At 40.6% G+C, this 25,754-nt stretch overlaps 1 protein-coding gene across 2 annotated transcripts; it reads right to left on the reverse strand.

The window, feature by feature from the left end:
• Positions 1 to 382: 382 nt before the first annotated feature.
• tescb (tescalcin b) lies at positions 383 to 24,417 on the reverse strand. Of its 2 annotated transcripts, none has more exons than XM_021602715.2 (8): positions 24,095 to 24,417; positions 19,174 to 19,243; positions 18,839 to 18,919; positions 18,250 to 18,389; positions 8,721 to 8,782; positions 8,516 to 8,623; positions 8,360 to 8,407; positions 383 to 1,230 (listed from the first exon to the last, which is right to left on the reverse strand). In XM_021602715.2, exons 1-8 carry the CDS (start codon positions 24,156 to 24,158, stop codon positions 1,123 to 1,125), a joined length of 681 nt encoding a protein of 226 aa, XP_021458390.1. In that variant the 5' UTR covers positions 24,159 to 24,417; the 3' UTR covers positions 383 to 1,122. The 2 variants fall into 2 exon arrangements, with proteins under 2 accessions (XP_021458390.1, XP_036833323.1); XM_036977428.1 differs by lacking the exon at positions 383 to 1,230 and adding an exon at positions 7,196 to 8,043 and having other exon boundaries at positions 24,095 to 24,415.
• Positions 24,418 to 25,754: the final 1,337 nt, after the last annotated feature.

Below are 25,754 nucleotides of genomic sequence, written 5' to 3' on the forward strand. Positions count from 1 at the left end.
TAACATAGATTCCCTTTGGGATTGAAACAGACTTGATAATCATCCTTTTTAGGTGAACCTAAGCTTTCTATTTATCATGTTATTTTCTATATCCAAGATGAGGTGAAAGGTCATATATATATACAGGGAAAATGGGAGGATGATGAAAGCTGCTACAGTCAGCTAAAAGTCAGTCAGCTCACAAAGAACAGACAGAGAAAAACTCCCTTCAGATAAATTTGGCAAATTTTATGGGAGAACCAGGAAGTCTGCAGGAGTATTCCCCTTTGGGAGTTGTTTATGTAAATGTAATGTACTGTGCTGAAAACAAATAAAAGCAAATTACAGTCAACGATGGTAAATCATTGTTCATTTACAAGAATGCACGCACAATACAATTAGGTCAGTATGTTCAAGTTTCAACTTTAATTGTCCCAGAGGGAAATTGGTTTTGCAGCAAAGGAGAATTAAAAACAACATTGAACAAACAATATAAAATCCACATGGATTACAATGACAGACAGTTCTAGTGAATACAATGGTCTAGCTGGTCCATCAATACTAATAGCCATCAATACTAATATATACAGTAGGCCTACTAGTGACCAACATTATCAGAAGCACAAAAGTACAGTGAGCCAAAGTTGTCTAATAAGTAAAGTGTTCTATATTCCCTATATTAGGTCATCATGTCAACATCTTGTGCTGACAAAACCCCAAAAACAACGGCAACATCACCTTCATCATCATCAACAACATTTTACCATCATCATCCTCAAAATCACCCCTAGCCTACCTCATTATCTTCCCTATATTCACAAGGGAAATGGCTATTGTGGTGACAGAGTGCTTGTACCTATTAGTATTAACAGTGGGGAATCTACACCGGGAGGCAGAGGGTAGGACCTGGAACTCAAGGTGTAGGGGATGGGCACAGTCAGACAGGATGGATTCTGCCTTCATCACCACTTATCTGTTCTCTTGTACAGGTCAGACAGACTACTCTGCTGGACTTTCCTGCCCACTTTTAGCTATCATTGTGCCAAGATACTTGTAGTTGTCTACACTGTCCTGTCCTTTGATGATAATGTTCTGTAGGTAGGGGGACTTCCGTGTCAGTTCTCGTACTGGCTACGACAACCATCAGTGTACAGGGTATAGAGGAGTGATGAGAAGACAGATCCCTGGGGTGAGCCTGTTGATGATGACAGCTCCCCTGACAGGCATCCATTCACCCTCACGCTCTGGGTTCTGCTGGTTAGAAAGTTGAGGTCCAACCCACTACATGAGAGTCTACACCAAAAGCATTAGTGAGTTGGTTCACAAACAGATGGGGATGAATGGTGTTAAAAGCAGATGAGAAATCAACAAATAAAACATTTCCATTCGTTTTTTTTTTTCTACCCTAGATGTTTGCACGGAAGGTCAGTTAGGGTGACAGTAGCATCCTGTACACCCCACTTAGCCTTATATGCAAACTGAAACAGATCAAGAAGGTGCTGTGTCTTGTCCAGAAGCGCTTTCTTAATCAGTTTCTCAAAGGACGTAATGACCAAGGAAGTCAAGGTGACTGGTCTGTAGTCGTTAAAAACCTTTGGGTGGTTGTTCTTGGCGACTGGTATCACAGTAGACTGTTTCCATAGATTTGGCACCCTCTGCTGGCTGAGCGACTTAAAGACATAATTAAAGATAGGGCCTAGTTTCTCTGCACAGGAGGTGAGCAGACGGCTGCCTATATTGTCTGGTCCGGGGTAAAACTCCTGTGCCAGTTGATTGTCAGAATTAAAGCCATCTAGTGACACCTTTAAAAAAAAAATTATTATCCCCACAATAGTTTTCATACTATCCCAGGCAGAGACTAAATTGTTACCAAGTTCTCTTTCAATTGTTTCCTTGTACACCTGTTTAGCTCTCCTGAAGGTTTCCATACTAACATTTATCTTACTGTTTAACAGACTTTCTAATCCAGGACTTAATATTGGGGTACGTAAACCTTCACAACATTATCTGGGATGACTACATCTTCACAATATGAAACCCAGGAGCTAACAGCATCAGTGAGATCGTCAATATCAGCACGACTCTTTAAGCATGTCCCAGTCTGTACACTCATTCAATACACCCCTGAAGGGTCAGGGAGGAATCTCAGTTCAGTTCTTAATCCGCTATGTAAGCACTTTACCCCTCCACAGGGCTGTGCGATACACCGGCATAAGGGCAATGCAGTTGTTGTCAGCTGTGCCCATTACTGGGGTAGGGGGGGATTTATACGCTCCCTTAAAATAACCGTAACATAAGACCAGGATGTTGTTATTTCTGATGGGCATGTGACGTACTGATGAAAAGTCCCCAAGGATGATGTTCGGGTCATCTGGAAATTTAGTTTGTAATTTCTGCGTCGCCTGGAGTATTACTCTCATTTGCCTTCGGGTGAATGCAAACAACAGTGAGAAATATTTAAGGAAATTCCTGGGGCAGATGGTGGCGGCCCAAACACACGTATAGCAGTTCGTCATCCTTCGTGCATAGTTTTCCCCTAAACAGTAGGCTACAGTTTTGTACCAGCGCTCATTCACATAAAGACACTCCACCACCCAGTGTCTTACCGGTAACCTCGGTAACCTCGGGCCTCTCGGTCCAAGCATATAGGTGCCCCAAACCAGTCAATCACCAACTCACAGTCCAAGTCCATATTCTTAAACCATGTCTCTGTAAGAGACAGAATACAGGCATTTCTGAATTCATGTTGGAAACTAACATGGGCTTGCAGTTCATCAGTTTTGCGAAGAGACTGGGCATTTTCTAGAATGATAGAAGGCAGGAGAATGCGTGACAGATTGGCGCTTTGCCCTTTCCCGGACTCCACTCTTCCCCTGCTTTCTCATGTTGCGGTGTAGCCCGCCAGCAGCCTGCTGGTAGAATCCCATTGACCATTATTATAATCAAATGCATCAAGGTTTGGGTAGATTAGATCCAAGGGAGGATTGGCATTCTGGGGATTATTCCATTGGAGAAGAACACTTCCTGCTGTACTGGATCCATTGATTAAGAATGGGGAAGTTCTTGAAAAATTTGTGCCAGGTGAAACCCCGTCCACTATAAAAACAACGCTGCTAACGCCATGTTCCCGAAAGGAAATAGAGGAAGAGTTCAACACTGCTCTTTCTATTTCATTGATCTACTAGGTCATTGTATTCAGTGATTTAAAACAGATGATCTAAAACTGGTCAAATGCAAAATAACAAACACAGACAGGGAAACACTTTGCGGCTGGTCGCTGCAAGAGCATGATGACCATGAGAGTACAACCTGAGTTGAATGGAAACTAGTTTAGATGGGCAGTGAGGTCTGTGGTGTGTTTGTCATGTTTGGCTAAGGTAAGGGTGACCACCCTCACCACAGCATAAACACTATGACTGAGGGAGTAATGATTTAACTGATGTCTGGGAAAAACAGTATATGAGGTATGTGAAAGTTGATGGTTTGTGAGAAGGTTAATTACATAAATGCACTTTGATGTTGATTAAGCTCAAAGCAAATTCAAGTTTCATTCTTGATCTCTCTCCAAGGATGTACGAGAGTTTAAAAAAAATGCTGCAATTCCTACATCATTCAAATTAATACCAAAATCATACACATGTTCTATTTTAATGTTATCCCAATAAAAAGAGAAGGTCACATCATTTACGTTATTCCTCGCTACAATAACATCCCAAAAAAGGAATGAAAATATTTTATTTTACAGTACAAACATACAGTATATGGATGTATGTATATTCAAATACAAAGACAGCTAACATGCGTAGCTAACATTCATATATGGGGGATAACATTGTTCCCATTTCTAACAGTCAACAAATGCTTGTCTGCGTAAGTTTCATTCTTTGTAAAAGTCGGATGCACATTTGACTTGAAAGAACAATCTTCAATATCAGGAGGGTGTTGCCATAGCTCAAGTACATTTGCAGTATGCTATACTGTATACCAGTATGCTAGGCTGGTCAGTCAAACATCACAACGGCAATAAGTACTTTGTTTCTATTGGTCAGTAACTTGTTAATGCATATGGAAATCTAACCTTTGATTCCAAATTGATGGCAGTGGCAGCACAACAATTTTGGTGTGCATGATGGTATAGACAGAAGCCGCATGCTCTTGGTTTTCCTTGTGCAATTTGTTTTTGCTCATTCCACACAGTGCCATAGATACAGTATAATAGGAGATGAATTGCATGCACTTTAATCATAGCGCTGCATGATTGGCTATTGCTTTATTGCGATATTATTACTGGTTTATTGCTTTGCTATTGAATTGATTATTGTTTGATAACATTTAGTGCATTGTTTATATTCTTGCATAAAAAGGTATGTTGTGACAGATACAGGTTGTCATTAAAACTGCATGCTAAATTCATAACATACCAACTGTTAATCTGTGTATATTTGCATAGTTACTCATTCATATTTTCAATGCAGTCCATTTGTAAAAACATAACAGTGTCAGAAGCTACTAGACAGTAGAAGCTTAAATCTTCCCCCGATCAAAAGCTCATAACAACCCAAAACCAAACCACAAACAGAGCTTTCTAATAGTTTGTCAGTGTACTTAGTCAGCGACGTGCAGTCAGGGTAGGCCCTGTTGACCCTGTGATAATGAAAAGCCAAATAAAAAAAACTAATTGTATAAAACATTTTCATTCTTTTTTTTGTTAATGTTTTTTCTCAGTGAATCTGGTGTTTTTTATGCAAAACCCAGGAAAGGCGCTAGGATATTCATGCCTTCCTCCAGTCACTGTTAATAGACAGGGTCAGCTTAGGCATCGCTGCTTTGCCTAGCTTGAAGTATCTTCATGTGTTGCATTGAGCCGATTTCATATTTTACGGATGCGTATTGCCTAAACATGTTGTGTGGGTATTGCCTGGGGTAAACTGTGCATTTGGACATGTCTACATAATTTGACGCTCGCACCGCTTGAACTGAACAAAGCTAGCTAACTAGCAAAAATAACCTGACAAATTGACACTCTACTGCGCCTCAAACAATTTGAAATAATGGAACGCACTGTTTAGAGGGTTCAAAGAGTGGAATGTCAACTAAAATGAAAGTTAAGACCATATAGAGGCAGCATACATGATCTCTACAAGACGTGGCATGACAGGTGTCATGTGTCAGGCAGGCGAAAAGTGAGTACTGGGCTGTACCAATTAGGACGTTTTACCCCGACTTTTAGACATCTTGGACATTTGCTTTAGCTTTGTGGACGTAATGGGAATTACTTTTTGAGTCAATGTGAAATTGGAACCGAAGGAGGCCTTGGAGATGTGTATCCCACACGACCGTTTGAATGCATTTTTCAGTCATTTCGATTGTTGATATAAACATTTTGTTATTTATTATTTATTATATACGTGTGTGTGTGTAATAATATTTCACATGGTAATATTATTGTGTGTGTGTGTGTGTTTGTGCGAGAAGCACATTGGAAGAATTGTAAATCCATTGTGAAAGGCGATGGAGTTAGTGTTGCAAATTAATCGGATGAAATGTGTCCATATATTGGTCTTTTAGTGCCACCTACCAGTTGTAACTGTGGATGCTAGATAGGTCTATTTTTGAGTTGAGCAGTGCATCATTTTGTCAGATGATATGAAATATGTCGCAATCGTATCTTGGCTACATAGGTATTTACATTTGTGACTCGTTTCAGTTAACTAGGCGTATGTTGTGTGTCACTACTTCACAGGAGTGGCATTTGAATGTTTACATTTTTTTAATCAAAATGTGTTTTTGGGCAGAAATGCCTTCTGGGACATGTGAACTTTCATGTGCCTTAATAACAAACTTGTATGCAATCTGTAAATACGAAATACAATTGTTAAATTACGAGCTTAGTTGGTTTAGCCACGGAAAAAGCCAGGAACCTTCCCGCTAGCCAGGATTGGCTGAGATAATGGATGGACTGGACATTCCGAGAGATGAGTTCAGATTGTTCTGCCATGTAGCACACTTCTGTCTATAACATAAGCTGCTCAGTATGTGTAGGTAATCCTTTCTAACGCAACTTTTTTTAAAGATATCACGAAGAACTACAAAAGTGTTGCTAATGCGCTCCACTTTCTGGAGGACCACGTTTTGAAATCAGTGGAATGTCCGGTGAATGCAGAGTATGATAGCTAAGGAGAAGGAAATTCTGCCGTTTGATAGCAAATATGCGGAGGGAGTCAAAAATAGAACACACAGAAGGCTGTTGTATAAAACACCAGTATCCGGATTACATCTTCAAACTAAGAGAAACTATGGCATTCGTGAGAGGGAGAAGCATTCATCCATGTACATGGGTAAGAGAGTCTAGCTAGCTACATTTTCAGAAATGAACTGTTTCTAATTTTGTCAGAAAGTAATTTTCATTGCAAGTTAAAGTGTACTGTTAGCTAGCTAGCTAACGTTAGCTGGCTGGCTCACTAGGTTACGTTACATGTATGATCTGTGTAGTAATATTATTTGTATCTAAGAGCCATTTGCATCGCTAGTTATAGCCTAATGTTAGCGAGCTAACTAATATTGAACCTAGTTGGCTAGTTTTTAGCTACCAGCAGATTCATGCAGGGTAGTAACGTTATGAGTTGGGATTATGGTTTATTGTTTAACTAGTTAGCTACATGTCTAAACAAAAAACTCCACTATGCAAGTAATCATTTCACTGTACCGTTTACACCTTCTGTATCCTGTGCATGTGACAAGTAAACTTAGATTTTATTTGATAAAGTGTGCGTTTACAAGAGACGGTAAGGTGAAGAACAAAATGACCTGCACCAAAGTCAAATTAGGATATAACATTAGGCCAATGAGACAGTGTTCGAGTTCTAAAATTCTCCAGTAGAATGCCCTGCTTTTATTTTGTCACACTCACAACCTTAAGCTATTTTCTGCTCACCATTAACTTGCAAATAATGATCTTGTTGTGAGTTTATTTTCCTGTAATAAAGAATATAAATTAGTTAAAGTAAAGACATTGTCAGCAATATGATATGGTCATTATTTGAACTGGCTAGCCAGCTAACTCAACGATAGATAGCTGGCTAACAAGCAAGAAACAAACCACAACATTGTTTAGAAAGTTGGTTTTAGTTGTCTGGTTTGCTAGATTGACATATACTAAATACATTTTTAAGCGGATGGATTTATTGGTGTTAAAATACACCAGTTATGCTATTTTGGACCACCAGGCTGCTGATATCATGCAGCCTGTCAGTTTTGTCCTTATACTTTTTCATAACAACAATGACAAGTTTGTTGTGGGACGACAATAGAATGTCCATGATGTCACTGCAACAACTGTCTACAGGCATGACGCTAGACGTAGTGTAAACCAGCCTTAAGTCTTGAAAGCTTTGGTTGTTTAGTACACTACCCTACTCACTCTGCTTAGCACATGGCCTCACATGTGAATCCTTAAAGAGATGGGTGGGGCTGAGGATTAAGAGGGTGTGAACGATTCTGAATTGGTGTAGACAAAGATGAGCTCTCCAGTAGGTGTACCAAAACATTCAAGGGACATTTTCTCAAAAGTGGGGTTATAAGTTTAACAACTTTCTAAGCAGAATTACTTTCCCATTGTTCCTCAACTGGAGTGTATGATATACAATTTTCTAGATCTCTGAGTCTCTACTTTTATCCAATGTAAAAAACACCATTTAAAATGTTGATACATAAGACCGAATCGAGCCGGTTGGTCACATTTTGGTGAACATTGTTGTCAATTTTGGTTAATAGCCTGTGTCACAACTGGTTGTTGGAGCTATCTGTTGTATGGTGAACTTGGGTTTCATGAAGGTTTATTTGTGAGTAAATCTGGCTTTGATAACAGCCAGTGCTTACCCAGACACCAACCGCACGTCACTGCTTAAAGTGTGCCCTAACTGGCCACTAAATAAAAACCATAAAAGAGTGCTGGTGCTGCATAGTAATAAAAAAGGTGGAAGATCCTCACTTGCACAGGTTCGTCGTGTCCATATTCAAAAAGCGAATGTTCATTCTTGTCTCAATCTCAATATCTTTCAGTATCTGAAAATAAATTGTTTTACTACCAGTATATTACATAGTTACTAAACTCTGATGATGCCTTCAACTATGTGCACTCTAATAACAAGACAACAATTGTGCTGCTATTGGCAAACAGCAGAGGGATGGGGCTGGCGAAATGTAACCACTTTAAAATTCTAAGACAGAGCAATGGATGCAAGGACAGACCATCCATCATATCAAAATGAAAGTTTTAACCATATTTTGAAGCTATACAGTGTTCGTTTGCAAAACCATTGAAAAAGAAAAGCTAAAGCCATGACTTCTTTTAGACACAAAATAATGTTGTTTTACAAACCTTTAGGAAATGTTCAAAAGTGATCCCCTCATAAAACTCATCTGGTTCCTGAGAATGAAGAATGAGATTAATTGAATATAATAATAAAAACACTAATAATAGGTTCCAGGTCTAACACTCAGAGTGAGGAATATAATGTTTATAAAGCAGCCGTACCATGTGACCCATGGAGATACTGGCTACCTCCAGCATGGCAGCGTCTGCTATGCCTTTAGCCGTTTCCTTCCCCAGGGCTCCACTCCGAGACAGCAGCTCCTCCACTACCTACAGTACATACAGGGGCAAGGCAGTCATGGTTACAACAGTGATAGGCAGATAGTGTATTTTTGTACTTGAGAGATAGGCCTAGGCAGTGGCTTACATGTCGGTACTCCTCCAGAGTGATTGTTCCATCATTGTCTGTGTCGTGCATGTTAAATAGGACTGGGGGAAAAATAAGAAAGTGTTAAACTCTTTTCTGTTGGTCTGTCTTTACAAATATTTCCTTAACAAAGGTCTGCAGGTGTCACGAGGCATCGCTGTAATGCATTTGCTGAGTAATGCTGTATATTATGGGATATACAGTATTTGTTATTGTTTGTTGATTTATCTTTTGCAGAAGCAGCAGCTTCTGTGTGCATTGTGCATTGTTCCTGAGATCCACAAAAAAACACAAAACATGACAAGTAACAAAACACTGATACACTGTGTGGAGGAAAAATGTATAGCCTGGAGGGACAGCCTTGAATTGTACGTCTTGTCTCATACAATCATTGGTTCCTGTAGGTGCTGGGTAGAGATATGAGGGGGAGAATGTCATGAACCCCCCCCCCCCAGCCCTTTTGGAAGAATGCACAGAATATGTTCTATAAGTTAAGATATGAGACGGTGCCAGACACACGCAGGAACCAACCCTATGTACCATGCCTATGTAGCTTGTCTGTGTAAGAAGTATATAAGAGAAGTAACGGGACTGCCCCGGCAAAGCAAATAGTGATTCATTTAAAATTGACTTTGAGTGTCCCTGTGTTGAATTTCGATGACAATTTGATCAGTGATTCCACCTGTGGAGCATCCCAGTGAAGGTCTACAAGGGAGACAGTGAGAAAGCGTAACTGAATTTCCCGTCTGACCAAAGACAACGTGGACCCTCCCAGACCAGACTTTTATTGAGAGCTGCCCGGGAGAAGATACCTGATCTGTGAACCTCTGAGGGACATGTCATCTGAATTTTAGTAAGTCAATTTAAATTAATTTGTATAATTAAAAATAAAATAAAACTAAACATAAAATTGTACCACTAGTCTTGAGGCTAGAACTAGTCTTAAGAGAAGACTAGAGTGAGGGCAAGTAACGGTACCACAATAAAGCCCCGCTGACAGCTGTCTGTAGGCATTTATAAGAGAAGTGTCTACATGGTCTGCAGCCACTACTAATAGCACGAGGTGTTATTGAGCATGAGGTGTAATTTGTTTATGTATAGGAAGTAGCAGAAAGAAAAATGTTGAAGATACATATGGTGCATAGGAAGTAATGACAAGAATCATTCAAGATGCAAATGAAGTAATAAGGGAGATTACCGAGTTTTAGTACCGAATATTGAGCTGATAAGCCAGCACCAAAGTTTGAATGTCCTAGCAGATTTGTTAAACAACAGATTTCATATTTTGACTAGTTGATGTTACAGGGACAGTCAGTACAGGACATATGTCAATGCAACAGGTCAAAATGATAAGACTACAAAAAAGGGGGTTTTGGATTGTTTACTTTAGAAGGTGTCTATTCAGCTTAACAGGACACTGTATCATCTGATGTGTCTGAAGTATAATTCTGTACACACATGGTTTTATCAAGACTTCCTGCCCAAAATGCAGTAAACTTGATTAGGACTAAGAATTTGTAGGACAGATTAAAATGTAGCATAGTGAAAACTAAGTAAATGTTTATTTTCTTTCTTCCAGGACTGAAGGAATGTGCGCTAACAAGTTTTTTTTATATACATGTTTACCAATGATTCTGTATCTCTCCCCTTGAAAGGCTTCCTGAGGCAGGTGCCTTAGGAGAGCTGTTATTGAGACCGTGTACTATACAATATAAAAGGTACCCGGATCTGGCTGTTAAAGGAGTTCCCAAATGAAGTAAGGCCTGGACATTTTGTTTGTTTTTACCATACATTTTACCACACACCAGCACCCACACACAGCCCACCTGTTATGAATATTTGTTAGTGGCGTTAAAACTGTGTTTGATTTATTGTGTGGGGTCTTTATATTTAGGTTTTAGTGGGTTTTTAATTGGTTAGAAAGGATGCACCTTAACTTCTTTGGGACTGGGGGGCAATATTGAGTAGCTTGGATAAAAAGGTGCCCAGAGTAAACTGCCTGCTACTCAGTCCTCAAAGTTAGAATATGCATATAATTAGTATATTTGGATAGAAAACACTCTGAAGTTTCTAAAACAGTTTGAATGATATACAGTGTCTATGGGGTCATATTGCAATTCCTAAGGCTTCCACTAGATGTCAACAGTATTTAGAACCGTGTTTGATGCTTCTACTGTGAAGGAGGGGGGAATGAGAGCTGATTGAGTCATGGGTCTGGCAGAATGCCATGAGCTGATCACGCGCGCACACGTGAGAGTTAGCTGCGTTCCATCGCATTTCGACAGACAAAGAAATTATCCGGTTGAAACATTATAGAAGATTAATGTTAAAAACATCCTAAAGATTGATTCTATTATTCGTTTGACATGTTACTATGAACTGAAATATGACTTTTCGTCTGAAATTTCACCTGGACTTGCCTGCGCGCTGTGAGTTTGGATTGTGTACTAAACGCCCAAACAAAAAGGAGGTATTTGGACATAAATGATGGACTTAATGAACAAATCAAAATTTATTGTGGAACTGGGATTCCTGGGAGTGCATTCTGATGAAGATCATCAAAGATAAGTGAATATTTATAATGCTATTTCTGACTTCTGTTGACTCCACAACATGGCGGATATCTGTATGGCTTGTTTTGTTGTCTCAGCGCTGTACTCAGATTATTGCATGGTGTACTTTTTCCGTAAATCTTTTTTGAAATCTGACACAGCGGTTGCATTAAGGAGAAGTGGATCTAAAATTCCATGCATAACACTTGTATCTTTTAGCAATGTGTATTATGAGTATTTCTGTAATTTGATGTGGCTCTCTGCACTTTCACCGGATGTTTGTTTGAGACAATGCATCTCTGAACATAACACACCAATTTCAAATGAGGTTGTTGGACATAAAGATTTACTTTATCGTACAAAACACACATTTATTGTGTAACATGAAGTCTTGTGAGTGCCATCTGTTGAAGATCAAAGGTTAGTGATTAATTTAATTGCTATTTCTGACTTTTGTGAGGGCTCTCCTTGGCTGGAAAATGGCTTTATGGTTTTCTGTGACTAGGTGCTGACCTAACATAATCGTTTGGTGTGCTTACGCCGTAAAGCCTATTTGAAATCGGGCACTGTGGCTGGATTTACAACAAGTTTATCTTTAAAATGGTGTAAAATACTTGTATGTTTGAGGAATTTTAATTATAGGATTTCTGTTGTTTTGAATTTGGCGCACTGCAATTTCACTGGCTGTTGGCGAGGTGGGACGCTAGCCCCCACATATCCCAGAGAGGTTAATGACCTTTGACGTCTGTTCTGACTTTCTGGTGAGGCCTGATCACCCCCACTAGAAAGGCTAGATACATTGGGTGATATTTAAATGTAATATGTAAAAACTGGTAATTACAAAGAAGTTTTTAATTTATCAATAGTCTTATGTGCGATTCGAACCACGATAAAGAGAGAGAGATAGGGCGAGAGCACTGCCCCTGAACGAGGGAAACCTTTCTCTAGTCTATTTTACTATTCCTTGAATTACCTTATGGGATACAATTATTTTAAGATGGAGTAACCAAGGGTTGTAATTCAAATTGTATTTGTTATTTTGATTTAACCGGCATTGTTGTTGTTTTTTTGAGATGCATGAATCATGATGTGAGTCGTTTCAAAAGGGTAGAAGTGTATTGTTGTTGTTGTTTTGTTTGTTTTGTGTGCATTGTTGTTTGTGTTGTCAACACAAATCTCACCACATTGGGTCTGCTGGATGGTCGGGACTTCTCCCTAAGGATTAGCCCTCTAACTCGTTGACAATGTAACTCTGCAGTGAGATCGGTAAGATGATATGGGAGTATAAGCCAATTTGCAAAAATGGATTCAACTGTGTGCTGTTATTCCCATTGACATTTGTCTTGACATTTGCATTAAGAATATTGGTAGAAGTAATACAGTGCATTCAGAAAGTATTCAGACCCCTTGACTTTTTCCACATTGTTACTTACAGCCTTATCCTAAAATGTATTAAATAGAATGTTTTCCTCATCACTCTACACACAATACCCTATGATGACAAAGCAAAAAACGTTTTTTAGAAATTTAGCAAATGTATTTTAAAACAGAAAACAGAAATACCTTATTTACATATGTATTCAGACCCTTTGCTATGAGACTTGATTGAGCTCAGGTGGATCCTGTTTCCATTGATCATCAATCAATCAATTACATTTATTTGTAAAGCCCTTCTTACATCAGCTGATGTCACAAAGTGCTGTACAGAAACCCAGCCTAAAACCCCAAACAGCAAGCAATGCAGGTGTAGAAGCATGGTGGCTAGGAAAACTCCCTAGAAAGGCTGAAACCTAGGAAGAAACCTAGAGAGGAACCAGGCTATGAGGGGTGGCCAGTCCTCTTCTGGCTGAGCTGGGTGGAGATTATAACAGAACATGGCCAAGATGCCAAGATGTTCAAATGTCCTTGAGATGTTTCTACAACTTGATTGATAACTTGATAAATTCAATTGATTGGACATGATTTGGAAAGGCACACACCTGCCTATATAAAGGTCCAACAGTTGACAGTGCATGTCAGAGCAAAAACCAAGCTATGAGGTTGAAGATGTTTGGAACCACCAAGACTCTTCCTAGAGCTGGCCACCCGGTCAAACTGATCAATCGGGGGAGAAGGGCCTTGGTCAGAGAGGTGACCAAGAAGCCGATGGTCACTCTGACAGAGCTCCAGAGTTCCTCTGTGGAGATGGGAGAATCTTCACCAATCAGCACTCCACCAATTAGGCCTTTATGATAGAGTTGCCAGATGGAAGTCACTTCTCAGTAAAAGGCACATGACAGCTCTCTTGGAGTTTGCCAAAAGGCACCTAAAGACAATCAGACTATGAGAAACAAGATTCTCTGGTCTGATGAAACCAAGAATGAACTCTTTGGCCTGAATGGCAAGCATCACGTGGGATTTCTTTTCGGCAGCTGTTACTGGGAAACTAGTCAGGATCGAAGAGAAAGATGAACAGAGCAATGCACAGAGAGATCATTGTTGAAAATCTGCTCCAGAGCACTCCGGACCTCTGACTGGGGCGAAGGTTCTCCTTCCAACAGGACAACGAACTTAAGCACACAGCCAAGACAACGTAGGAGGGACAAGTCTACAAATCTGTTTGCCTTGTCATTATTGTGGGTAGATTGTTGGGGGGGTAAAAACGATCCAATTAATTTTAGAATAAGGCTGTAACGTATCAGAATGTGGGAAAGTCAAGGGCTCTGAATACTTTCCGAATGCACTGTGTACTGTATGTCAATATAAACGTACATACAGTGTCGGTATGGGCCTGTCTCTGAGACAGAATGTTTCTATAAGGCTGAGATAAGTCCCGAGCCAAAGGGACCAACGCAGGCCTGGAGTAGTGGCCCAGAAGATGGTAATTGTAGAAGGAGTCCTGAGCCAAAGGGACCAACGCAGGCCTTGAGTGCTCCAAAAGTTATTGGTAGGAAAAATGACTTTTAAGATTATGACCAATAATGTACTATGAATCTTAATGGATCAAATGCTTGCCCTGTTGGGTTTGTGGTGACAGCTATGATAACCGTTCCAAATAATGAGAACTTCTGAAGGCTTTATTTAAGACTACAAACCTCCTGGAATTTTTATTTATTTATTTCACATTTATTTAACCAGGTAGGCCAGTTGAGAACAAGTTCTCATTTACAACTGCGACCTGGCCAAAATAAAGCAAAGCAGTGCGACAAAAACAACAACACAGAGATACACATAAACAAACGCACAGTCAATAGAAAAAATATACGTACAGTGTGTGTAGAAGAGTAGGGAGGTAAGGCAATAAATACGCCATAGAGGTGAAATAATTACAATTTAGCATTAACACTGGAGTGATAGACATGCAGATGGTGATGATGTGCAAGTAGAGATACTGGGGTGCAAAAGTGAAAGAAGATAAATAACAATATGGGGATGAGGTAGTTGGGTGTGCTATTTACAGATTGGCTGTGTACAGGTACAGTGATGGGTAAGCTGCTCTGACAGCTGATGCTTAAAGTTAGAGAGGGAGATATAAGTCTCCAGCTTCAGTGATTTTTGCAATTGGTTCCCGTCATTGGCAGCAGAGAATTGGAAGGAAAGGCGGCCAAAGGAAGTGTTGGCTTTGGGGATGACCAGTGAAATATACCTGCTGGAGCGAGTGCTATGGGTGGGTGTTGCTATGGTGACCAGTGGGCTGAGATAAGGCAGGGCTTTATCTAGCAATGACTTATAGATGACCTGGAGCCAGTGGGTTTGGTGACAAATCTGTAGCGAGGGCCAGCCAACGAGAGCATACAGGTCGCATTGGAGGGTAGTATATGGGGCGTGGTGACAAAACGAATGGCACTGTGATAGACTACATCCAGTTTGCTGAGTAGAGTGTTGGAGGCTATTTTGTAAATGACATCGCCGAAGTCAAGGATCAGTAGGATAGTCAGTTTTACGAGGGTATGTTTGGCAGCATGAGTGAAGGAGGCTTTGTTTGCGAAATAGGAAGCCGATTCTAGATTTAATTTTGGATTGGAGATGCTTAATGTGAGTCTGGAAGGAGAGATTACAGTCACCTAGGTATTTGCAGTTGTCCACATATTCAATATTCATATATTCATATTCAACCGTCCAGAGTAGTGATACTAGACGGGCGGGCGGGTGCGGGCAGCAATCGGTTGAAGAGCATGCATTTAGTTTTACTAGCATTTCAAAGCAGTTGGAGGCCACGGAAGGAGCGTTGTATGGCATTGAAGCTTGTTCGAAGGTCTGTTAACAAAGTTTCCAAAGAAGGGCCAGATGTACACAGAATGGTGTCATCTGCATAGAGGTGGATCAGAGAATCACCAGCAGCAAGAGCGACATCATTGATAATTGCAGAGAAAAGAGTCGGCCCAAGAATTGAACACTGTGGCACCCCCATTGAGACTGCCTGAGGTCGAACAGGTTGAACAGGCTAGTAATAGGGGTTGCAACAATTTTGGCGGATAATTTTAGAAAGAGAGGGTCCAGATTGTCTAGCCCAGCTGATTTGTAGGGATCCAGATTTTGCAGCTCTTTCAGAACATCAGCTGTCTGAATTTGGGTGAAGGAGAAGCGGGGGGCGTTTGACAGTAATGAGGGGTGGTCGTTTGATCGTAGAACCATTACGGACGCAGGCAATGAGGCAGTGGTTGCTGAGAGCCTTGTTGAAGACAGCAGAGGTGTATTTAGAGGGCAAGTTGGTCAGGATGATATCTAAGAGGGTGCCTATGGTTACGGATTTAGGGTTGTACCTGGTAGGTTCCTTGATAATTTGTGTGAGAATGAGGGCTTAGATTGTAGGACGGCCAGGGTGTTAAGCATATCCCAGTTTAGGTCACCTAACAGTACGAACTCTGAAGATAGATGGGGGGCAATCAATTCACCTATGGTGTCCAGGGCACAGCTTGGGGCTGAGTGGGGTCCATAACAAGCAGCAACGGTGAGAGACTTGTTTCTAGAAAGGTGGATTTAAAAGTAGAAGTTATATTTTTTGGGGCACAGACCTGGATAGTATGACAGAACTCTGCAGGCTATCTCTGCAGTAAATTGCAACTCCTCCCCCTTTGGCAGTTCTATCTTGAAGGAAAATGTTGTAGTTGGGGATGGAAACCTTTATTGGTGGAGTGTGCTAAAGCAGTGAATAAAACAAACTTAGGGAGGAGGCTTCTAATGTTAACATGCATGAAACCAACGCTTTTACAGTTACAGAAGTCAACAAATGAGAGTGCCTGGGGAATGGGAGTGGTGCTGGGGGCTGCAGGGCCCGGGTTAACCTCTACATCACCAGAGGAACAGAGTAGGAGTAGGATAAGGGTACAGCTAAAGGCTATAAGAACTGGTCGTCTAGTGCGTTCGGAACAGAGAGTAAAAGGAGCAGATTTCTGGGTGTGGAAGAATAGATTCAAGGAATAATGTACAGACAAGGGTATGGTAGGATGTGAGTACAGTGGAGGTAAACCTAGGCATTGAGTGACGATGAGAGAGGTTTTGTCTCTAGAGGCATCAGTTAAGCCAGGTGACGTCACCGCATGTGTGGGGGGGGTAGAACAAAATGGCTATCTAAGGCATATTTGGCAGGGCTGGGGGCTCTACAGGGAAATAAGACAATAATCACTAACCAAAACAGCAATAGACAAGGCATACTGACATTAGGGAGAGGCATGTGTAGCCAAGTGATCATAGGGTCCAAAGAGTAGCAATAGGCGAGTCAGGGAGCCGTTTAGTAGTCGCTACTATGCTAGGCGAGCTGGAGACACAGCGATTCAGACAGCTAGCGGGCCGGAGACGTCGCAATGGAAGAGCCTGTTGAAACCATCTCGGACGATTACGTCGGCAGACCAGTCGTGATGGATATAGGGATGACCAAATTGCCCTGGAACAATTGAATGGGGAACTAAAAGAATTGCGTAAATTGGCTCTGAAAAACAGAGAGGCTCTTGACTATCTTTTGGCAGGTCAAGGGGGCACTCGTCCAATCATTTGCGATGAATGCTGTACTTTTGTCCCAGATCACTCTTCTAATATGACTGACCTCACCGAATACATTGCCACTGTAGCTAAGAATAATTCCCCACAACCAGAATGGTAGCTTGCAACTTGGTTGGAATCCCTGTTCAGGAGTTGAGGATCCCAAATTGCTAAAAAGTTTGCATAATTGTGTTATTAACATGGTGTGTATGTGTGTGTATTTTTTATAAATTCAATCCTGTTAATAAAAATATAACCGTTATTATGATGATAGTATGACCATACTAATTAGATTGCATAACCCTGAATGAAGGGTTAGAAAGTGTCTCTCATTACATGTTTAACAATTATTATCATAGAAGTGATAAAAGTAGGGAATGTGGAGGAAAAATGTATAGACTGGGGGGGACAGCCTTGAATTGTACATCTTGTCTCACTCAATCATTGGTTCCTATAGGTGCTGGGTAGAGATAAGAGGGGGAGACAGTCATGACCCCCTCCTCAGACCTTTTGGCAGAACGCCCAGCTCGCTGACAATAAAGAGTGATTCATTTAATATTGACTTTGAGTGTCCCTGTGTTGAATTTCCACGACAACTAATAGACAAGGAGAGTCACACAAATGTAAAATACAACGCTATACAAACAATACAACAACAAAATGACACCAACAATACAACTATAAAATAATGTGCGCGTTCGAGTGTATCTGTGTGTGTGTATGCCCTCACAGTCCCTATTGTTCCATGAGAAGTTGCTGAATCCATTTTGTAAAGGTCAGAAAGTTGACAGATTATTGTGCCCATTATTGATTCCAGTCACAGTGTGAGCCATAGTACACCTCAAACGTGTACAGTATCTTGTACAACCAATGATTTCAATGTCATTGTAGTAAGTACACACGCTAACAATAATGTTGAGTATCCATTTCAATGTAGTGTAACATTTTCCAATGATACTGATCTGCAATACATCTATCTTAACACCACCATACAGTAACATTTTAATGATGGCACTCACAGCGGAGTTTTTCCCTCCTGATAATCTCTCTCTGTTCCTCTGTCATGTCCAGTGCTGGAGGTCTGAAGTGGGACATGACCACCAGGAACTCCTCAAAGCTGATCTCCTGGACAGTCCCCTCACCATTCTGATGGAAGTTTCTATAGAGGCATACGAGCAAGGAACATAAATATCTTCATTGTGTAAACATATATTTTCTGTAATGTTCATTAGAAAGTAACCATGTGTCATTCTAGAAACAACCCACAGGCACTACATCCTAGGCACGTCACATAAATGTGAAAGAAATGGATACCATATACAATATGGTAATAGCTCCAACTTGTATATTGATATCTTAGGTTGTATGACTGCCATATAGATTATATATATTCCATCCTTTCCGATCTACACAAATGCTAGTGGATAGGGGTAGCTAGGGGTTGTTTCTGGACCAGGCTCACATTTGACTAATCCTGTGAGGAACCACCAAACTTACTGTATAATGAAAATCATACTATGTAGGTTAAAGCTGGGGGCATATTGAGAGCAGTTAACCTTAAGTCTTGTTCTTGATGAGGTACTTAACATAAACATGATAAACACCAACCTTTTGTCAAAGAAGGCCTCTATAATTTGGGTTCGGATCGGGTTGCATGACAGGTCTGGAATTGTGTTGAGGTCATCACGTCTACAAGTGAAAAGACAAGAAGATAATTAGGTTTGCAGCAGGAAGCGGGTCAATTATAACACCCGCTAAACAAAAGGCAAAACAAAACCTGTTAGGCTGGTTTATGCTAAAGAGATGGGAAGAACCACTTAATCAGAAATGCATTATGCCAGGATTACACCCATGTGTGTCTAAAAACCCAAAAGTAACAACAGCACAAGTTAAAAAATAAAGTGTGTTAGGATGTGTATGTATGCCAAAAATGAGAGTCCTACCTCAGCGTGTCTTCATTGTGGCTCAACTGCTTGAATCTTTTATGCAGGATTCCAATCTGCTCGAAGGAAACTGAGGAACAAAAAAAGGGACTGTCGTGAGTCCAAGACAGAGAGGTACATCCTGCCAACCTACCACAGCAGGTTAGAGGCCTAGATGGATGGAGCGGAAATTATGTGCATCTTCAAGAGGCATCTCCAATTAGCAAAATGCCAGGCAGCACATCAGTTACCACTGAATGGGCAGGAAACCATGACAAACTGCACAGTAATGCTGTTAATGGAACACAATTGTTTTATAATCTTTGCAATTACAATTTATGTTTGTGTCCTGTTCTGATCTCTAATGTATCATTCAGGCTGCCTGATTTGACATCCTCAGGCCTAACACATTATACACACGGTGTAAGCAGAGTCCAGTGCTGAATGTCTATTCAGCTTCTATTTTCAGTTGATGCCATCTTTCCTCATGTGAAAAGTATATATTCAGATGTAAAAACTATTTCACTTTGCATTCTCCCATTGTCATTGTAACGATCGTCGTTAGAATGAGACCAAAGCGCTGCGTGGAAATTGTTCATATTTAATGTTCACAAAAAAACACTCAAACAAAATGACAAAACGGAGAAAATGAACACGCACAGTTCTGTCAGGGAAAACAACCTAAACAGAAAACAATCACCCACAAAACACAGGTGGGAAAAGACTACCTAAGTATGATTCTCAATCAGAGACAACGAGCGACACCTGCCTCTGATTGAGAACCATACCAGGCCAAACACATAAACACAACATAGAAAAAAGAACAGACTACCCACCCCAACTCACGCCCTGACCCAACTAAAACAAAGACATAACAAAGGAACTAAGGTCAGAACGTGACAGTCATTGTCTATGTGAGTGCATAGAGTATAGAGAAATACATTGTTATTAAATGTGTATTTCTAATGTAACTTAAATAAACTATATATTACATGTAGTCTGAGAGAAAAAAAACTGTTCTGGCTGAACAGTAGGGATAAGCTCAAAGTATTTAAATTAATTCAAACAAGGACTGATGTCGAACAATCGCCACAATATTTGAGTTGAGAGCGAGTGAGTGTTTATGAGTGAGCGAGTGATTGAGACAAAGTGAGTGAGTGAGTGTTTTTCAGTGTGTACAAACAATACATTCCTCAGGTTATTGTATGGGCAAACTAGTATGAGCTAATATTGGATTACCAGTGGTATGAGGAAACTCACTGAGGGTGGGGATTTCAGACAATGTTAGAAACAGAGAAAAAAAAGCCTCTTTGTTCATGGCCTCATTGCTTGCAAGGTTTTTCTGAAGCTGTAAACACAATATCTAATATATTATTCATGGTGGTTCAATCAAGCCTACACTGTAAACGTACATAAGATACCCGGAGAAAAACGTTGCTACTACACATGCAATTTGCAGTTTGAATCTTTTATAGCCACTGCATGGAGATACAGTATCTGGCCTACACTAGTGTCTTTCTATCATCATGTCAGAATACAGCCCTTAAATAAATATAGGAGATTCATCTGGTCTAATACCATTACCAAGTTTCATTTCTTTCATCTGACTTTAGTCACAAGGACATTCCATAGTTGCTCAAACTGTAAAGGGGTACATAACTGGTGGCAGGGAAGTCAGACACAGGAGAGCAGAACTAGGTAGTAGCCGGAGCAGTTTAATCCAAAAACCAACAGCATAAAAATACAACAGAATATGGGTACAAAAAACCTGTCGCGCACCAGTAAACAAGTGCACAAGCACTTACAACTAACAATTCCACACAAAAACATGGGGGGAACAGAGGGTTAAATACACAACAAATAATGAGGGAAATGAAAACCAGGTGTGTAAGTGTAACGGATGTGAAACGGCTAGCTTAGTTAGCGTGGGCGCTAAATAGCGTTTCAATCAGTGACGTCACTTGCTCTGAGACCTTGAAGTAGTAGTTCCCCTTGCTCTGCAAGGGCCGTGGCTTTTGTGGAGCGATGGGTAACGATGCTTCGAGGGTGACTGTTGATGTGTGCAGAAGGTCCCTGGTTCGCGCCCGGGTATGGGCGAGGGGACGGTCTAAAATTATACTGTTACATTGATGCTGTTGACCCGGATTACTGGTTGCTGCGGAAAAAGGAGGAAGGTCAAAAGGGGGGTGAGTGTAACGGATGTGAAACGGCTAGCTTAGTTAGCGTGGGCGCTAAATAGCGTTTCAATCAGTGACGTCACTTGCTCTGAGACCTTGAAGTAGTAGTTCCCCTTGCTCTGCAAGGGCCGCGGCTTTTGTGGAGCGATGGGTAACGATGCTTCGTGGGTGTCAGTTGTTGATGTGTGCAGAAGGTCCCTAGTTCGCGCCCGGGTATGGGCGAGGGGACGGTCTAAAATTATACTGTTACATAGGAAAACAAGACAAAACAAATGAAAAATGAAAAGTGGATTGACGATGTCTAGAAGACCGGTGACGCCGACTGCCGAACGCCGCCCGAACAAGGAGAGGAAACGACTTCGGTGGAAGTCATGACACAAACAGTTTTCTCCTTGTTCTGCTTTTAATTTAGACATGATAGTGTGATAGAATGAAATGTGCCTTAGTGCCGTAACGAAAATAATAATATAGTATCATAATGTGTACCAGCAAGCAATATGCTAATCAATCACAAGGAGAGGAACCGACTTTGGTGGAAGTCGTGACACAGCACAGTTTTAGAGAATTTGGCAGTACATTCAACCAGCCTCACAACCACAGATCATGTGTATCGCATTGTGTGGGCAAGTGGTTTGCTGATGTCAACATGGTGAACAGAGTGCTCCATGGTGGCGGTGGGGTTATGGTATGGGCAGGCATAAGCTATGGACAACGAACACAATTACATTTTATCGATGGGAATTGCAATGCACAGAGATACCGTGACGAGATCTTGAGGCCCATTGTCGTGCCATTCATTTGCCGACATCACCTCATGTTTCAGCATGATAATGCACAGCCCCATGTCACAAGGATCTGTACACAATTCCTGGAAGCTGAAAATGTCCCAGTTCTTCCATGGTCTGCATACTCACCAGACATGTCACCCATTGACTCTGAATCGATGTGTACGACAGTGTATTCCAATTCCCGCCAATATCCAGGAACTTCGCACAGCCACTGAAGAGGAGTGGGACAACATTCCACAGGCCACAATCAACAGCCTGATCACCTCTATGCAAATTAGATGTGGTGCGCTGCATGAGGCAAATTGTGGTCACACCAGATACTGACTGGTTGTCTAATCTACGCCCCTACCTTTATTTAAGGTATCTGTGACCTATAGATGCATATCAGTATTCCCAGTCATGTGAAATCCATAGATTTGGGCCAAATTAATTTATTTCAATTGACTGATTTCCTCATATGTACTGTAACTGAAATTGTTCCATGTTGCGTTTATATTTTTGTTCAGTATAGTTTATGCTGGCAAGAACAGCAGCATGGCACTAGTTAAAATAAAATTATGCTTATTTCAATGGGAGAAATAACTTGTAGTATTTGTCACCTTGACCTGCCAATTAGCTAATGTAACAACAAGCCGATGAGAATGACCAGTGCAACGGTGTATCAAGGTACTTGCCAACGTGAGCTGCTTCCCACTGGGCAACTGTATCACATGTCGCCGGCAGTAGCTAACGTGGCCAATTTGTCCATCCCACTGATTTGATTTAGAATAGGATAGCAGCCTACACAATAAATAATTTGTAACCATCTCGATGTCACAACTACAATGGGGAGAGTTTGTGCTGCAAGCCGGCACCGCAACAACACAGGGCACAGTGTTCTTCAATTCCACTTACTTGTTCAAGAACTGCTGTCCAGCAGTAAAGAGAGGGAAGTAGCTAGATAGAGTAGCCAATATAAGGCCTGGGTGACAGCTAAAGCACATTTATTGCAGTGATTTTCACTGAAAATGTACAACTAAGGCATTAACGTCTACATTTTAGTTGAAGAATTACGGAATGATTCTGAACACTCTCCCAAGTCCCAATTATGGTAGCCAAGTTTCAAATTCTCGCTGAAGTTTCTAGCCACAAGCATAAACTACCTAGCTGGGAAGGACCATGCTCATCTCCTGTGTGTGTGTGTGTTAGTGAATGGGTGAGTGAGAGAACTTTTGGGAAATGTGAAGATGAATTATGTTGTTATTGCAAAGTAGAGCACTAAGATGAATTTATACATGCTCATACATGTTGTCTTTGTTTATTGAAGTGAGTTTATATAGGGATAAAATGTATAACAATGGTATAAAGATAGAAACGGTACAGGGATAGTTAATAGTGATAATTCATAAAGGCATGTGTCATGCATTTAAAAATGTTGAAAGGTTTGCCATTGCATTTGATAATGTCATTTTAAAAAGGGATAATAAATAAGAATACATATGTAGCATAAATGTAGCATGCTGGTTTACTGAACAATAGTAAAAGCTATACAAATGTAAAGAATATATTTAGTTGTGCACTTGAGAAATGCATGTGAATTGTAAATTGTTGATGATTTTATGCAAAATATGAATTACACTGATGTGAAGCTGAAGCAACCTCTGTGTGATTCATTTCTATATTCCCCCCCTTTCAGGGGTATAACAGTAGCTCTTCTCCTAGCAAGGCATTCGGGAAAACACTGTAATAGGCTACTTGTAAAGATTCTCATCCAGTAGTGCTGTCGCCTACAGCAATCTATAACTCATGCTGTTTTGCTCTGTAAATAGCCCCCAGAACACCTACCACACAAGATGACGTTGTTATGGGGATCCTGTACTGTGGGGCGTTTCATTTCACAATAATGAAACACTTTAGCGCAGGATTACATAAACCCAGAAATATGATTATTCTCAACAATTATAATCGTATCCTACAGGAAAACAACGTAATACTCACAGCCGGTCTTTTCTGAGAGATCTCTGTATTCGGGTTCATCAGGTAACGACTGTAATGCACCCATAACTCTGTAAACGCGCCAGCCGACCAATCCAGACGCATGAAAATAACGATTGGTCTCGCTCAGGACAACGCAGGTAGGCTACTGAACTCGAAACGGTGTCAGTTCAGTGGAATAGATATTCTTTCATTATCATATCCCCAACAACAAATCATGTTACAGGTCGATATGTACTGTAGGCTGCGCAAGGTCCTAATGTAAATGCATTTCAAGCTGCCAGCCTCTGCTGAGCGCGCACTTCCGCAACTTGGCTATCCAACGACACAACACTTTCTTCAACAGTGCATTATTTAGATTCCTGTGATCTAGTTCTCATACTACAGTCAGCAGTGTCCTACTTAGGCTACATTGTAGTACAGTACGACATTCAATGTTTAACGCTTTATTACATGAGCTGCATTCATATCACTTGCCCTGCAGTCCTCTGTAATGTAACCCAGTCATATAAAATACCCTGCAATATTCCATATTTTTCCATATTCCAAACGTTTGTTGAAATTGACCAATGTTGTGCCTCTAAAGTCTACCTTTAAGCCAAACCTTCCTAAAACGAATATATAGCAGTTCTGTTTTCTTGGGGAGAAGACTCAGAGCATTTTGTGTTATTCTGTGAGTAAATTTGAGACATTACATTTAGTATGTATGATATGTTATGTTTTGTGTAGTTACATAAGGCAGATGGTTACTTAAGGCAAAAATGAAAGTAGGGTGGTTGGTCAGGGTGGATGGGTAGGCATATAATGCGAACGTCTAGCAACTCAAATTTTGCGAGTTCGAATCTCATCACTGACAACTTTAGCATTTTAGCTAATTAGCAACTTTTCAACTACTTACTACTATTTAGCTACTTTGCAACTACTCAGCATGTTAGCTAATCCTTCCCCCAACTCCAACCTTAACACTTTAACCTAATTTAGGGTGACCTGACGTCCCCGTTTTTGGTGGCCTGTCCCCGACTGGAACTGCGCTAAAAACAGACTGCAAAGTGAAATAATATTTTACGTGGCAAGAAAGACCGGACAGCAGAGTCTGTCGGTTGACGTCTCAATCGCGTTATGCTTATTTTATCCAGCAGAGGGGGCTGCTCACCATATCATCTTCATTCCCTCTTCTTCTACTAACTACTTGCTCGCGCTAGTTTTAGAGAAAACTGATGTGGAAAACTCAGCCAGAAGCTAGCAAGTGTCAAGTGAATCGACAACATCACCACAAACGTCTTTTCAAGCCAGGTAAGTTACAATCATTTGAGATACTAGCTAATTAGGTTATAATGTCACAATTTATTATATAGATAGATGATCTGCTTTATAAGGTTTTAAATAGGTTATGTTAGCTAACATTAGCTATGTCGACTAAGTTATCTAGTTAGGTTAGCTAGCTACTGTCATAGTAGCTAGGTTAAAAAACGTTTGTAGATTACAATTTTAATGGTTTGGCATTATAATAAGTAGTGTGAAAATATATTTTGAAATTTTCATGGTTAACATTAGCATAATGTTTACTGTTAGAGAGTGGAGAGGACAAAGACTGGATAGGAAGAAGCGTGAAAGAGTTAGAGGAAAGATAAGATATTATTACAGAGACTGCCAATGTATTATT

This window comes from Oncorhynchus mykiss, chromosome 5 (genome assembly GCF_013265735.2).
Source record: "Oncorhynchus mykiss isolate Arlee chromosome 5, USDA_OmykA_1.1, whole genome shotgun sequence".
In the NCBI taxonomy this organism is placed as follows: Eukaryota; Metazoa; Chordata; class Actinopteri; order Salmoniformes; family Salmonidae; genus Oncorhynchus; species Oncorhynchus mykiss.

Excerpts from the sequence above, each read along its gene's own strand:
- tescb (XM_021602715.2), bottom strand. The coding sequence starts at position 24,158 with ATGGGTGCATTACAGTCGTTACCTGATGAACCCGAATACAGAGATCTC. Across the intron at positions 18,390-18,838 it reads GAGGCCTTCTTTGACAAAAG|AAACTTCCATCAGAATGGTG; the intron begins GTTGGTGTTTAT and ends ATGCCTCTATAG. Across the intron at positions 8,408-8,515 it reads GTATCTCCATGGGTCACATG|GAACCAGATGAGTTTTATGA; the intron begins GTACGGCTGCTT and ends CTTCATTCTCAG.